Source organism: Pectinophora gossypiella, chromosome 18 (assembly GCF_024362695.1).
Source record: "Pectinophora gossypiella chromosome 18, ilPecGoss1.1, whole genome shotgun sequence".
Lineage (NCBI taxonomy): Eukaryota > Metazoa > Arthropoda > Insecta > Lepidoptera > Gelechiidae > Pectinophora > Pectinophora gossypiella.
Window position 1 is genome coordinate 14,933,243 of NC_065421.1, and position 15,056 is coordinate 14,948,298.

The 15,056-nt window shown below is 40.9% G+C and overlaps 3 protein-coding genes across 5 annotated transcripts; 1 reads left to right on the forward strand and 2 right to left on the reverse strand.

The window, feature by feature from the left end:
- Positions 1-196: 196 nt before the first annotated feature.
- Positions 197-6,949, reverse strand: LOC126374864 (WD repeat-containing protein 20). The gene is made up of 4 exons (XM_050021627.1): positions 6,319-6,949; positions 5,825-6,007; positions 3,095-3,306; positions 197-3,005 (listed from the first exon to the last, which is right to left on the reverse strand). Exons 1-4 carry the CDS (start codon positions 6,619-6,621, stop codon positions 2,003-2,005), a joined length of 1,701 nt encoding a protein of 566 aa, XP_049877584.1. The 5' UTR covers positions 6,622-6,949; the 3' UTR covers positions 197-2,002.
- A 172-nt stretch (positions 6,950-7,121) lies between these two features.
- On the reverse strand, positions 7,122-9,012 carry LOC126374865 (HIV Tat-specific factor 1). Its single transcript, XM_050021628.1, has one exon. It carries the CDS (start codon positions 8,839-8,841, stop codon positions 7,195-7,197), a length of 1,647 nt encoding a protein of 548 aa, XP_049877585.1. The 5' UTR covers positions 8,842-9,012; the 3' UTR covers positions 7,122-7,194.
- Positions 9,013-9,198: 186 nt separating this feature from the next.
- Positions 9,199-15,037, forward strand: LOC126374880 (uridine diphosphate glucose pyrophosphatase NUDT14-like). Of its 3 annotated transcripts, none has more exons than XM_050021650.1 (6): positions 9,199-9,312; positions 10,152-10,260; positions 10,359-10,569; positions 11,194-11,270; positions 11,529-11,688; positions 14,344-15,037. In XM_050021650.1, the coding sequence occupies exons 1-6, from the start codon at positions 9,289-9,291 to the stop codon at positions 14,426-14,428; spliced, it is 666 nt and encodes a 221-aa protein (XP_049877607.1). In that variant the 5' UTR covers positions 9,199-9,288; the 3' UTR covers positions 14,429-15,037. The 3 variants fall into 3 exon arrangements, with proteins under 3 accessions (XP_049877607.1, XP_049877606.1, XP_049877605.1); XM_050021649.1 differs by having other exon boundaries at positions 9,221-9,312; positions 10,048-10,260; XM_050021648.1 differs by lacking the exon at positions 9,199-9,312 and having other exon boundaries at positions 9,899-10,260.
- The last annotated feature ends 19 nt before the right edge of the window (positions 15,038-15,056 follow it).

Genomic DNA, 15,056 nt, shown 5'->3' on the forward strand with positions numbered 1-15,056 from the left:
TTTCCTAAACCCGCAGGTTTTCGAAGTTATTAAGAGTTCTTTCTATTCTATCGAATTCTATGTCCAAAACAAAACTATTTTTAAACGGTAACACTTACACTTTTATGGGCTCCTCAGTGAGGACAACAAGAACTGCGTAGACTTGAGTGTCGGAAAGGGAAGGCATTGCTGGGAGTTCACAATAAAACTGCAGTGATTTAAAAAGAGAATCCTCTATTTAAATATTAACTTGATAGGCTTGTAGACCGTGAGTCACTAGTCGTGTTGTATCCAGCCCGCTCCATCACGACGGCCGGCCCACTCCATCACAAGGACGACAGCTCTGGACGTACCAACTTAAGTCACACTGACACAACAAACTTAAAAACATTTTATACAAATTGTCTCAATCTAAGATATATTTTTTACAAATTTTGAGCTCAAACATTCAATATATATACATTCGTTCAATGTCGTGGTGCCAGCGTGACCCCAGTTCAGTCAGTGTGCTCTAAAAACAGAGCCAAACGCATTACATTACACAGAATAACAACAAAGCGCTGTTCCGAAGGCTAGCGTTACATCTACGAGCACAACCTACAGTAAGTTGGAATCGGACGACAAGGACACTGCTGCGGGCCTCGTCCCCCGCCGCAGCGACCGGTGTTAGCGTCAACTAGTTCGTGTCAAAATAACAACAAATATCTGTATCTAAACTTTTATCTTTTTTCTTGAACATGATTTCGATTCTCTATTGGTACAGCAATAAAGAGTAAAAAATTGTTATCTCAAGTACTAGACATCTCGATCAGATAATGACAATGTTCCCCAACAGATTGTTTAGTTAATATATTATGTAATAACATTCGCCTCGGAGACATCGCAGGCGATACAGAACAGAAGTGAAGGGTCAGTACATGAGATCTGTTCCGTCAAACCATCATCTGACTTACACAAGTAAGACATGAATAAGGCCACAACGAAAAGTAAACATTACATTATATCAAAGACATTCTCTTACTCTCTCTAACACTCCGCTCCTCATTGCTCTATGTGCACGCAGCATCAACAAAAATATATTCACATACTTTACATTATAGACTGTCTTTTGTAGGCTACCATGATACTCATGCTGCGAGCACTAACATTAAAAATAAAACGTTATACGTAACTACACATAAATAATAATGACTATAATGGTTAAATACAACAAATATGTTTAGGCTCGAGGCGCGCGCGCCCACAATTGATACTGCTGTACAGCACTCGCAACTGAACGACAGGGACTATACCGCTCCGTCGCCTCTATACAGGAAATATAGAACTGAGTTGTATTTATACGCGATTTGTCTACTATAAAATAAGTTTACTATTATAGGCTACCTACAGTAAGTGACGCGGCGACGTTCTGGGCCAATATCTGGTGTACAATACAATAACGATATCGACGCAATGACGCCCCGCGCCGCCGCGCCCCGGTACAACAACGACTTATCCAAACAAGTCTCACAAGTTATAGGTTTCGATAAATTCTGCAAGTCTCACAGATGCGTTATACGACAACAACATTTAAACTGATAAAACAATTCAAATAAATAGTATCCGAGGACACGAAGCACACCAGTGCGTCTCTCGCGATCTTGGATCGCTCCCGGCCACCGCTATATGTACAAGGGAGCCGAATGTATTCTTATATTACAATATACATCTATACATAGAATCTCGGCGCCGGCGCCGACTAGCGGTCCCAGCGCACGTCCTCGCGGCGCCGCCACGGGACCGGACTTTCCCTTCTTCATTGAAGAAAAGCGACGTCGCGTCACCGCTTTGTAAAATCAACATTTCCACAACTAGGGTCGTCGCGGCCCTCGGTCGACATCGCTCACTACACACACTCGCACACCGCACTGGAATACGTCACCGAGCCGCGATACACCGCGCAACACCCGTCCGCCCCGCACGCGTTTCCGGAAAGATCGAAGACTATCTAATTCACCAGTTACACGGCTGGCGATGCGGCAGGCTAGTCCGTGCGCTCGGTCCGGTCCGGGCGCTCGGTCCGGTCCGGGCGCTCGGTCCGGTCCGGGCGCTCGGTCCGGTCCGGGCGGCGGGCGCGCGGCTCCCCGTTGAGCGGGCGCTGCGGCCGCGCCCAGGTGTTGACCCCGCCGTCGGCGCACGCCGTGACGAAGTAGTCGGCGCGGAACAGCAGCGCCGTGAGCCGCTCGTGCGCGATCTTCTTGCACACGAGCGGCTCCAGCACGGGGCAGTCGTCGAAGCGCGGGCAGGCGGGCGTGCCCATGAGGCGCAGCGCGTCGGCCGCGTCGGCGCGGGCGGCGCCGGCGCCGGCGCGGCGCTGCTCCGAGCGCCGCTCGCCGAACGAGAAGCCCGCCAGGCGCGCCGTCAGCGAGTTGACGGCCAGCGAGCCCGCGGCGCCCGCGGCGCCGGCCCGCCGCGCCGCCTCGGGCTGCGGCAGCTCGTGGTGCTTGTGCGCCAGGCGGGCGGGCCTCGCGCGGGCGCAGCCGTTGGGCGACAGCTTGGGCGGCGGCGGCTCGGGCGCCGGCGACAGGTGCGTGGAGGCCCGCGGCCGCGGCGGCCGCAGCACGTCCTCGCTGAGGTCCCACAGGCACAGCTGCGTGTCCTGCGACACGGAGCCCAGCCGGTAGCAGGGGTCGCGCCGCCGCTCCTCGTCGCCGGAGTCGTCCGAGTCGGCGCCGCTCACGAAGGGGTCGAAGGCCACGACGGACACCCAGGAGCGGTGGCCCTGGCCGCGCGCCACCACGCGGCGCTCGGCGCAGGCCCACACGGTCACCAGGTCGTCCTCGCCGCCCACCACCACGTAGCGCCCGTCCGGCGCCCAGCACACGCATAGGAACCCGCCGAAGTAGGACCGTGCGCGGCCCAGCAGCTCCATGGTGTCGTAGTGGAACACCCGCAGGAACCCGTCCTGGGACACCACGGCCAGGTTAGCGCCGCATGGCGAAAACGCGAACTCGTTTATACAGCTGCCCTCCGCGCCTATCACCCACCTGCGGCGAATGTTATGTTTAAGCATATTATTAATGACCACTCTGAAGCACTCGAGTTCCTAAATCACATAATTAAAACTACCACTGACCTGTAAAGAGGGTTCCTGGTGGACTTGGTGCGGCAGGTGTGTATGGAGTAGTTGTCGCCCTGCTTGAAGAGTTGGTAGTGCGGCGCCGCGCTGGCGCAGGCGAGCTCGTCGTTGTACACGTACAGCTGGCCCGACGCGTGCGCGCACACGAACAAGTTGCTCGAGCCCGGCACCCACTTGATGCAGGTCACGCGCGTCTTGTCGATCAGCCGCTAATACACACATACATACACACATAACTCATCATGATGATACAGCTTTATTATACTTATGACAAGCCATGAGTACACAAGGCGATTCAACAACAATTGGTGTAAAGTTGCAGTATCCTGGCAGTCACCAACGCCAGTCAGGTGGCGAGAGTGGGAGTGGGATGGAGCCTAGTCACTGCCTGTCAGTTCAGAGAGTAGTATGTTCCTTCCTTGCTCAATATGATCAAAAGCTGGAGAGTAATGGATGGTGTTGCCTCATTGGTATTTGTAGGGACTTGCATAATGTGAAGTGAAAAAGAGCCCAAGCTAAACCTATCACATGTCCCTTTATTCAGTCAGTGTCGAATTGTGCATAAGACTGTAAGTCTGTGTAATACAAAAACTTGAATCTTGAATCTTGAAAGCCTTGCTTCCGAAACATTGTTCGTTTATTTACAGTTCACTTTATATTAAATCTCTTATTTCGGAGTGCCTCATGGCAAAGGCCTCCTCCAATCCTTTCCAATGATGGCGATCACGCGCCGCTCTTGTCCAGAAAGGGCCCGCAGTCATCCTGATCTCATCGTCCCATCTCCTTTTCGGTCTACCCCTTTTTCTGGCACCGTCTCGTGGATACCACTGGGTGATTGTCTGGCTCCACTTCTCCACTTTGGATCTTAGCATATGTCCGGTCCATCTCCATTTCTGCTGGTCTATTCTAGTTAGAACGTCAGTTAGTTTAGTTTTTGTCCTAATTTTTTCACTTTGTATCTTGTCCTTAAGTTTTAGACCAAGCATGCTTCTTTCCATCCGTCTTTGACACTTTGCTAGTTTTTCCCTATGCTGTTTGTTTAGGGCCCAAGTTTCGCATCCATATGTCAGACATGGTAGTATACAAGAGTTGAAGGCCTTTCTTTTTACTCCTAGCCATAACTTTGGACTTTTCATTACCTCCTTCAAAGACCAGTACTTCTTCCACCCATTGGCAATTCTTTTGTCTATTTCTTTGCTGGTCTGGTCCTCGAAGGATATAATTTGTCCCAAGTAGATGTACTCGTCTACGAATTCCAGGGTTCTGCCATCTACTTTGATTTCGGATTTGAGATTGTTGGTCATCAACTTCGTTTTGGAGGCGTTCATAGATAGGCCCATCTTCCTGCTCTCATTTGCTAGTGTTTGACACATTTCTTCGAGCTTGGATGGGTTTTCTTCAAACAAGACTAGATCGTCCGCAAACCTGAGATGGTTAAGTGTGGCTCCATTTATCTTTAGTCCGTAATCATCCCATTTCAGTCTTCTGAATATACTTTCCAGTACTGCTGAGAACAGTTTTGGTGACATTGGATCGCCTTGCCTTACGCCTTTCTTTATGGGGAATTCATCCGCAAGTGTTTCCAGTTGAATCCTGGCTCTACTGCTTTCGTATATGTTTTTAATTAGTTTGATGTAGGTTGGGTGCACACCTTGCTGCTCCAAGCTACACCATATAGCTTCGTGTTTTAAGCTATCAAAGGCTTTCGAGTAGTCTATGAATGCCATATACAATGTCTTGTTGTATTCGTTGTACTTCTCTATCACCTGTTTGACTGTGTGAATTTGGTCAATTGTTGAAAAATTTTTCCTGAATCCGGCTTGTTCCTTCGGCTGATTCTCATCCAGCGTGCCTGATATTCTTTCTAGAATAACTTTTCCGAATACTTTATACACATTTGACATTAGACTTATTGGCCTATAATTTCCAATATCTGCCTTGTCGCCTTTTTTGAACAGTAGTATGATATGCGATTTGCCCCACTGCAAAGGCGTCGTTTCTGTCATGAGGACTCCATTGAAAATATCTGTTAGAATTGGAGTTAACTCTTCCATTGTACCTCTTATCAGTTCGTTGCATATTTTGTCAGGTCCTGGTGCCTTCTCCAGTTTTTGGCTTTTTATAGCTCTTTCGATTTCAGTTTCGAGAAAAACAGGGACTTCTATACAAAAACTACATAGATGTAATTACAATGATTTTGATAATGACAACATTTTCTTACTGAATAACCCTCACACCAGTGAACCTATGATGTCAACCAGATGTAAGTTATACCATCTATGCACTTTTCTTGACACTACCTATATCTACAGTACTAGTGGTTGCTTTGTCCACATGGACTGCGGTTATAGCAGCAAGTACATACACTATGTCCCTGAAAAATTATGTAAATGTAAATAATTTCTTTTCTACGTATACCCCTGACAATGTGTATGCAAAATTTCATGATGACTGTTGAGTAGTTAAGCAGTGGAAGTGTAAGAAGAAAGTCACTTTCATATTTATAATATTGCAGCTAATCCAAACTATCTCTTCTTATTATCCCAGGCAGTTGTAGATGACTAAAAACAGATCAGCCTGTGTTTAAGAGGGAAGCGTAGACTGTTCTAACAGCAAATTCCTTACAACATATATGCAGTAGTGGTTTAAACACAATAAGAACCCGTTATTATGTGCTTTAATTAATATATACAAAACAGCAATAAAGAATATAACAAAGAAAGTTACCTCTTCGTTATACAACTTGCTGAGCTCTTTCTTAATGGGGTCTATAAGTTGGATCTGTCCAGTGGAGAACCCGATGACGAGTGACACACTGTCTGGTGTCATGGTCACTGTGTTGAAGTCGTGACATGTTGGGTTTGTGCCTTTATACATCTTCTTGTCCACAGGCTTTGTGAGGTCTGCAGCCTGAAGTAGACAACAGACTTACAATAGATCTTATCATACACATAATGTTTCTTAATAATGACAATTCCATTATTACATGAAAATTAGACTACCACCTGGCAATTCTATTTCATAATGTTTATTAAATATAAAAACTAGAAGCAAATCAAATAGTTAATAGAAATTAAATAACGTCAATACAACTTGGTGAAAGCCTATTACAAAAAATAAGACAAACATACTTCTTATTATACTACTTCCTCTTTGATGATTTTGTAGAATTTGACGTTTTTAGAATTTATGAATTTGTCGAAGAACGTATAGAACAGTACCTTTTTGACCCCTCTGTAAACGTAAACATAGAGCTCCTTGCCGTGGTTGAAGCAGATCCTATCGTCGGAAAGCGGTGGCTCGGACGGGGGCGGAGCACCGTTGGCGGCGGCGGGGGCTGTGGGGCTCGCGGCTGGCAGTGTGACGAGCGACACGCGCACGTGCGAGGCGCCCGCGCCGCTCGTGTACCCGACGCGGTTCGGCCGCGAGTACTCCGACAGCGTCATCAGCCGGTACGTGCCCTCGCGCGTCACGAATTGCGTCTTCACGTCATCCTTGCCCCCTGAGTCCGCTTGCACGGCCATGTTATCATATTATCCAGTTATTATTCATGGAGACTGCAGAGAAGCCCCGATGTGTGTCGACGACTCAGCCGACAGTCGGGCGCGATTTCGACCGCCTATCCGCGACTCCCATGGCTTTCGAGCAGACACGCGTAGTCACTATATATTCGTCTAACAAGTAGTACACGTTAAACTATATTTTCAATCAAAAATCTTCGAATTAGATGCTCTTGTGTATGCAACATAAAAAAGTCAGGTGTCAGACTCGGACATGGTGACGGCTCGTTGTTTATGGTTCATGTTTTTTTAAGAGCATCCGTCATGTAATGCAAAGGCACTAAGCATTATGCTGCCAAGACTCGAGATTGTTTTTTTTCGCATCCATGAGATACAGACCTACAAAATATAAGCAGTCAAGAAGGTACATGATGAACTAAAAAAGAACCCTAGTTTTTATGGTTTATAAAGACCAACGTGACAAGGAGGTGTTATGACCTTATGGGAAATAAAATATGGTGAAATATAATAGTGCAATGCATTTTTCCTTTATTTGAAACATTTTATACTTGAAATATCAGTAAAACCCACAATTATTCATACATTTTGTACTATTGTTTCACTAGAAACTTGAACTTCTTCAGTTTTAGAATTAATGTTTTCAGCACTTGTACCAGATTTGAAATTTTTTTCTGTTGCTTGTTTTTCTTTAGATGCTTCGTCTTCTTTCCCTTCCAAAAATTTGCCCCATTTGTCTATCCTCTGATTAATATCTGCATCAGTTTCAGCAATTTTATATTTTGTCTTGCCATCCCATATCTCAGCTGTTATTTGCTTTTTACCAAACCACCTTCCATTGATGAGCTGTATAACAGCATCTGCCATCTCGGGCTCCTTCATTGTAATTTGAGCTACACCCTCTGGATGCCTATCATATATAACAACTTTCCTGACCTCGCCAGCTTTAGAACATTCTTCCCTTAAATCTTGTTGGTAGTCTAAGATCAATTGAACCTCCTTATCAAAGTCAGAAGGATGGAACAAATTTTTGACAATAACAACCCTCTCATGCTTGGATCTCTCACCAAGGAATTTCTCTGGTCGCCAATCAAATAGCTTTTGTTGCATTTTCTTTAACTTCTCTAACTCTTTTTTCTTTTTCTTCTTAGGTTTAAGAGCAGGATTGTATTCCCCTTTTAATTGGAAATGTGCTCTTTCAACTTTAATTTTGTTGCCTTTCAAATCACTTCCATCTAGTAATTTTAAAGCTAAATCAACAGACTCAATCTTGATATAAGTGCATAGAGCATCTCCTTTGAAACAATTATATTCTTTATCCATATAAAGTTTTACTTTCATCTTCTGTGTACTTGGATCCCGCTCCACCAGACCACATTTTTGCATAAAGTTTACAAACTCCTCTTCAGTTAAATCAAGAGGTAGATTAGAAACATACACTTTAGTGTTAGTGTCATCAGATGGCTCAAACCATTGTGGCTCATTTTTTCTCTTGACTCCAGTCACAGGATCTACAGTGTGTTTCTGAACCTCTTTTTTTCTTCCATCTTGCTTCTTGTCATCTTCTTTCTTATCCAATTCGTTGGAAGTGTTATCAACAAATCCATAAGACATTTGATAAAAAGCCAGAAAGTCATCATCAACTTTAGGTATCCAAGCCTTTTTTTCCATATCCCAGAAAAATTTTGAACCATCTGGTTCTGTGTATACATGGGTGTCATCTTCATAGCTGTATTCTCTGCCGGGAACTCCAGTTTGGCTAGCCATTGGGTCCCAAGAATTATTCTCTTTATTCCAAGAATACTTTTGCTGTGTAGATGGGTCAGTATAAATAGCTTGATCACCTTCATAAGTAACGAAAGGAGCATAATCTCCCCATGCATTTGTGGACTCTGGATTGGATTCATCGCCTAACTTCCTTTTATTTTCAGTAGTAACAATATTCGCCTTCTCTTTAGAATTGATCGTTAGTTTTTTAGGAAGTAGAGATTTCGATTTTTCGTCATCGTTTACCTCGGTTCTGACCTCTGCAAGTGCATTTTGAATGCAAGTTGAATCACTTTTCATTTCACAATCTTCAGCCTCATTTTTTTCTCCTGGCTCTGGCTCTGGGACGTCACTACTAGCAGATTCCTTGCTTTTAGCTTGCTGATCCTCTTCTGCTAACTTCTGCACAGTTTCGCAAGAAAGTTTAATAACAAATCCTGATTTAGTTTGTTTAGCCATGTTTATTTAGCAGTTTAGTTTGAATGTGGACAGCAGATCTGTTTTTTAACTGTGCCAAATCATGATTATTCACGAATAGTACAATTATTTGGTCACAAATCGCTTATTTACGATAGCATGATAGCCATAAAAAACATGTTCTAATAACTGACATAAGTCACGCTCGTAAATTCGGATACGCGTTATTTTCTTGATACCATCGTAGTCTATAGCTAGTTAGTAAGAAAACTCATTCTAATACAAAAAAACAAAAAAAAATGGTGTACTATTGACTATACTATAAATCCGTCTTTTTTTCCATGTAACTCTCATTGAGCCAAAGCAAAGCACATAAGTCTCTGTCAAGAGGTGTTTTTTTTTTACTTCAATCACAAGAGTCTGTTGATATTTTATTTGAGGATCGTTTAGATTTATATTTGATTGAACTGAACGTGGGACGGTGCGAGTATGATAGCGACCACCAGCGTGAACGTGAGTATATTTTTTGATCAATTTGAATCGATCTACTACTACTCCTTACCTCTTTCCTCCTTTCTAGTCTACTCCTTTGTCTTACTTGACTCGGCCCTTCCCTAGTTTAAAAAAAAAACAATACCCGTCAACCAACGTCAGTCAGTTAACGTCAAAACAATACTAAAGAGAACCAATAAAAGGGGCTTTTCGGTGGGAAACGGGAACGGGACAGTTGCTTTCTTCATTGAGTAATCTAAATAATTAATACGAAGTGGTGTTTTGTGGTTAATGATCGCATTAAGTTAGTCGGAAGACATTCGCGAGTGTTATTATATTGGAGTATTCAATAAACAAAGTGTATCTGCCTATTTTCGCTTCGTGCCGGGAAGCCGCTTCATAACTCAAAAGTTTATGCGGACTTTTGAGTTAATTCGTTTGGGGTTCGGAGTAGGAGTCTACTCCGAGGGTGGGGGCTTAGGTTTCATCATCATCACCTTTCATCATTTCATTAATCATCGAGAAAAAAAATACGTCAGACATGGCTGTATGGGCATAGTTCCCTTTGCCTTACCCTTCGGGGAAAACCAAACCAAAAAAAAAAAAAAATGATTTTGATTTTTATTATTTCAAATCTTGAATCTGATTTTATTATCTGAAGTAACTATCTACTACTGTTTGTTTACTAAGATTTGGTATATTTTTTGCGGTAATAAAACAAGCTATAATAATTCTATTTGTGGCATTCTTTGATAGTTATAATCAAGTATTAGTGAAGGATGGAGGACGTTACTGAAATTTTCTTTTCTCCGCTGGACGAGTCATCGTATGTGCGACCATTCAGGTTTAATTACACGCAGGATGGAGTTAAGAAGACCTGGGACTTGCTCGAGGTGCACGACAGTGTCTCCGTCGTCCTCTTCAACATCACCAGAAGAAAGCTAATCTTCGTCAAACAGTTCCGACCTGGTACGCTTATATAGTGACAATTTACCGTTTTGTGTTGTTACTACCTAAAGCATTACAAGTATTATTTTGATTACTGTAAATGTTTGGTAAATTTCCAGCTGTGTACTTCAATAGCATCGATCTGGACGACCGTGATGCTGAGTTCATGGATACGGAGAAGTATCCCCCTTCTCTGGGTATCACGTTGGAGATGTGTGCAGGCATAGTGGACAAGGAGATCACACTCGAGGAGATTGCCGTGGAAGAGGTGATGGAGGAGTGTGGCTACAACATTGAGACTAAGATGTTAGAGAGAATCATATCTTACAGGTGAGCTATCTCATTCTTAGTAGCCCTCCCTATCAGAAATTGTCTGTATTTTTTTCACATTGACATTGTAAAGTGATCAATTATGTGTGAGGGAGTCTTGTGCTTTTCAAAAAGTTGGTGGGACTTTACATATTACCATCAAATGGCACTGCTCCATAAGTTTTTTTGTTTAGCCTTGAAAATCTGCAATAAACTACCTACCAAATAAAAGATACAAATATTTCTATATTTAAAAATAAGTTGGGGGTGGCACACAAGACATTATTAATTTGATGATTATTTTACTGATCCTATTTAATATTTTTTTAATATTAATTAAAATTTTTGTAAAGTTAATGTAAATTATTATTGTGTAGGTACTTATATTTTTATCTAGAATTATAATTTCATATTATAAGTAATTAGTAATTTCCAAAAAAATATAGAAAGGACTAATATATTTGTTATTAGTAGTAACATGTTTGTGTAGTGTTGTGTTTATAATGCAGTATGGGTACCATACCAAACTGAACTTTATCATGTTTCAAACTGATTAAATAACATTCTGGAAAACAGTAACTTATTCATTGTGTTCTATTTCATTGTTATTGCATATTTCATGAAAGTAATGCTTCCTATGTACAGGGCAGGTGTTGGTGTTCAAGGCTCGGCTCAGACTTTGTACTACTGTGAAGTGACTGATGAAATGAGAGTTACTACTGGTATGTATCCAAAAGTTTCATATTGTTTAGTTAGTTTTTAATTTTATAAAGCCGATTTGGAATCAAATCAGCTTTTACCTCTCGGTTAAAAAAACAAAAAATATCTATGTTGGATATTGTAATGTTTTAGAGACAATATGGAAATATGGAATTCTATAGTCTCTGCTTACCCCGGTGGTAAATACGCGTGAGTTTATGTATGTATGTATGTAGAGACATGAAGCGAGTACAGATGTGCTGTGACCGTATTCTTCCCAGGTGGCGGAGTGGACGACGAGATGATTGAGGTGGTGGAGCTGTCCATCCCGCAAGTGGAGAGCATGGTGGCGGCGCCCGAGCGCCAGCCCGTGCCCACGCCGCCCTCCTGCCTATTCGGCCTCATGTGGTTCCTGCTGCACAAGGCCGACAAGTGGCGCAAGTAGGTGTTCGTTACGTGCCCTCACTATATAGCCCTAATTTTCCATGTACAATACAGACATCAGTTACATAGCATTATGCTATCATCATTAGCCCCCGTGCCCCAGCAGTGGGGCCGTTTATGGGTTGATGATGATGATGATCATCATTAGAAGACATTAAAGAACAGCTCAAAGTGCACTTAAGAAATAAAGTACACAAGTTGTGTACAATACAACTTTGTAAAGTTGGATTGCATATGTGTGCGTCAAGCTAGCGGCCTCAAAAAAAAAAATGGGCACGAAAAAATAATTTGACCAAACCAAAAAATAGTACTCTTATTGAAAAAAATAGTACCTGTTGTAAAAAAATTAGTACCATCACGGTTCTGGATTTATAGCCATGTTTTATTGCACTTGCTAGCTTGACGGTGAGCGAAATTTGGCGAGAGTTAACGACAAGGTCTTTCGCTTTGATTTAAACGCCAAAAAATAGTACCGAAATAGTACTCACCCCCTGCAAAATACCGAAAGTAGTACTTCAACGGTTCCAAAGTTATAAAGGCAGTTCTTTGATCCCGCTAGCTTGACGTTTTGAAAATACCTATTATCTGGGGAATGCTTGCATACTTCAGTTTGTAACTAATGTCAATAAACTCGTATGAAATAGTACTCCCTACCATCATAATTTGGACCCGATTCTCTTTGTAGAAATATGTCAAAAAGTCATTATAACCTATGTCATACATTTATCAAGACAAGTACAGTCGCGAACAAAATTATTACACATGGTCAAGAATGTTGTCAGATTTTAGTATTTTTCCCCATTTTTGGGTAAAAATTGGTGAAGATAGTGTCAGATGAAAGTAATATCATTGTTGAAACTCTTTGAGTTATTCTACAAATACTGCAAATTGTTTATTAACAAACACTTCGATCCGTAACAAATTCAACATGAAGGTATAAATTATAAAATAAAACAGCAGATTAAAAATGTATTATGATGTATTAAAATCACAGATTGTTTTCGATAAGAACTAGACCCATGCAGCCATTTTCTATTAAAATTAGTGCATATGGGTGTATGCAATAGGAATTTTTTGTAATAGCAGCACTCTGAAGTGCAAAGAAATGGTAGGGTAGACCTCCAAAATGGCAATACTTACGAATAAATTGTGAGGTTATGTAATTGTCTACGTGACTGTATCAACAACAAATGTATGGCATAGGTTATGATGATTTTTTAACATTTCTACAAAGAGAATCGGATCAAAATTATGATGGTAGGGAGTACTATTTCATACGAGTTTATTGACATTAGTTACATACTGAAGTATACAAGCGTTCCCCAGATAATAGGTATTTTCAAAACGTCAAGCTAGCGGGATCAAAGAACTGCCTTTATAACTTTAGAACCGTTGAAGTACTACTTTCGGTATTTTGCAGGGGGTGAGTACTATTTCGGTACTATTTTTTGGCGTTTAAATCAAAGCGAAAGACCTTGTCGTTAACTCTCGCCAAATTTCGCTCACCGTCAAGCTAGCAAGTGCAATAAAACATGGCTATAAATCCAGGGCCCTGTTTTATAAAGCTGACAATTCGACATATATGTCAAAAAATTACAAAATTGTAGAATTGTCGCGCTTAGGCTGTTTTATAAAGGTAACAATTATGTCAAAAATCGACCGTGAAAACGTGACATATTTGTCATTTAAAAAAGCGTTTAATAAAACTCGACATATGTCAAAAAACCACAGTCAAATTATTACGTCACCACAATTGTCGGATTGTCGTGACAATATAATATAATATGAAGCTAAATGAGGGTAGAATAGAAAAAATATTAACAAAGTAAAAGAAAGAATCAATCACTAGTGCAACTTCGATTGTTTGTTTTGATCGCGTGTGATGGAAATGCACAAGAAACTAAGTATTTTGGGGATTATCTATGAAAATAGAAACATACTGTTTGGGAAGTTTAGTGCCCAATTGACTTTCACTGCTCGATGATAGTACCATTTTTTGTAATGCGCGTTTTATAAACACTTTCTTACTCCTTTAAAATTCAAAATATAGTTTCGCGACAGAGGGTAACTCTCCTGTCAGAATTGTCGGACAATTCTACAAATATGTCAATATGTCGTGACAATTTTCTGTTTAATAAAGCTGATTTGACAAGTTTTTCACGACAAATTGTCACTTGTCACCTGTCGCCCAAAAAGTTTTATTAAACAGAAATATGTCGAATTGTCGCGACAATTCGACATATTTGTAAATTTTCCACCGTGACAAATTTGTCGCCTGTCAGTTTTATTAAACAGAAAAATTTTAGGATTGTCACTTTTTGACATATGTCGACTTGTCGGATTGTCAGCTTTATAAAACAGGGCCCAGAACCGTGATGGTACTAATTTTTTTACAACAGGTACTATTTTTTTCAATAAGAGTACTATTTTGTGGTATGGTCAAATTATTTTTTCGTGCCCATTTTTTTTTTGAGGCCGCTAGCTTGACGCACACTTGCATATTGCAAAAAAGGTATTGTTTATAATAATATCTTACAGAACGGTCCAAATAGCTCAATTCAAGAGTAAAGTTAAATCCTGTTGATTTTTCTTTTTATTCCTTATTATAATGTATTTTTGTATAATTTAGAAATATGTAAATATTTGTCTTAGAACATTCGAAAACTATTGCGACGACTGCAAAAATAAGGATGAGGAAAAGAAGGAATTTGTGGCCGTGGTGCACGAGGAACATTAGACCTGTCTCACGTATGTACAAAATGTATACCTATCTAGATAGTTATACTTGTATGTATTAAATTGCATTGTGCCACTTTATTACTTGAGCCATATAATATTGACACAATTACTGTGATATGTAGTACATGAAGGAATGCTATTAACTAGGCGATAAATAACCAATTCCATTGGTTCAAATATCGCGTCGCGTGTTATGCGGTTGATATATTCGGATACTAGTTGTTGTTGCATAACTTTCTCTGTTATAATGTTACTGAGATTCAGTTTGTAAATGTATTGTACTTGATTTATGTTATTTTGAGTACAATTGCTATTTAAATACATGCATTATAGTCACATATAGTAAACAGAGTAATGTTATTTTTACGTAATTGTATATACCTAGTATTAAAAGTTGGCTGTGAACATGTAATCGTGTTTTAGGTTTTATTATTCTGCAAATGTTTCGGCACTTGCGCACAACCAGTTATGATAAGGAATTCGTGATGTTCACAAACTATAATAATTTAATATTTAATAAATAAATAATATATAAATTTAGTTAATATTTCTGAAAATGTTATGCAACTTTCTTTCTGTGATTAAATATAGAAAACTTTACTTTGTATTTTGTTTATTAATGAGAT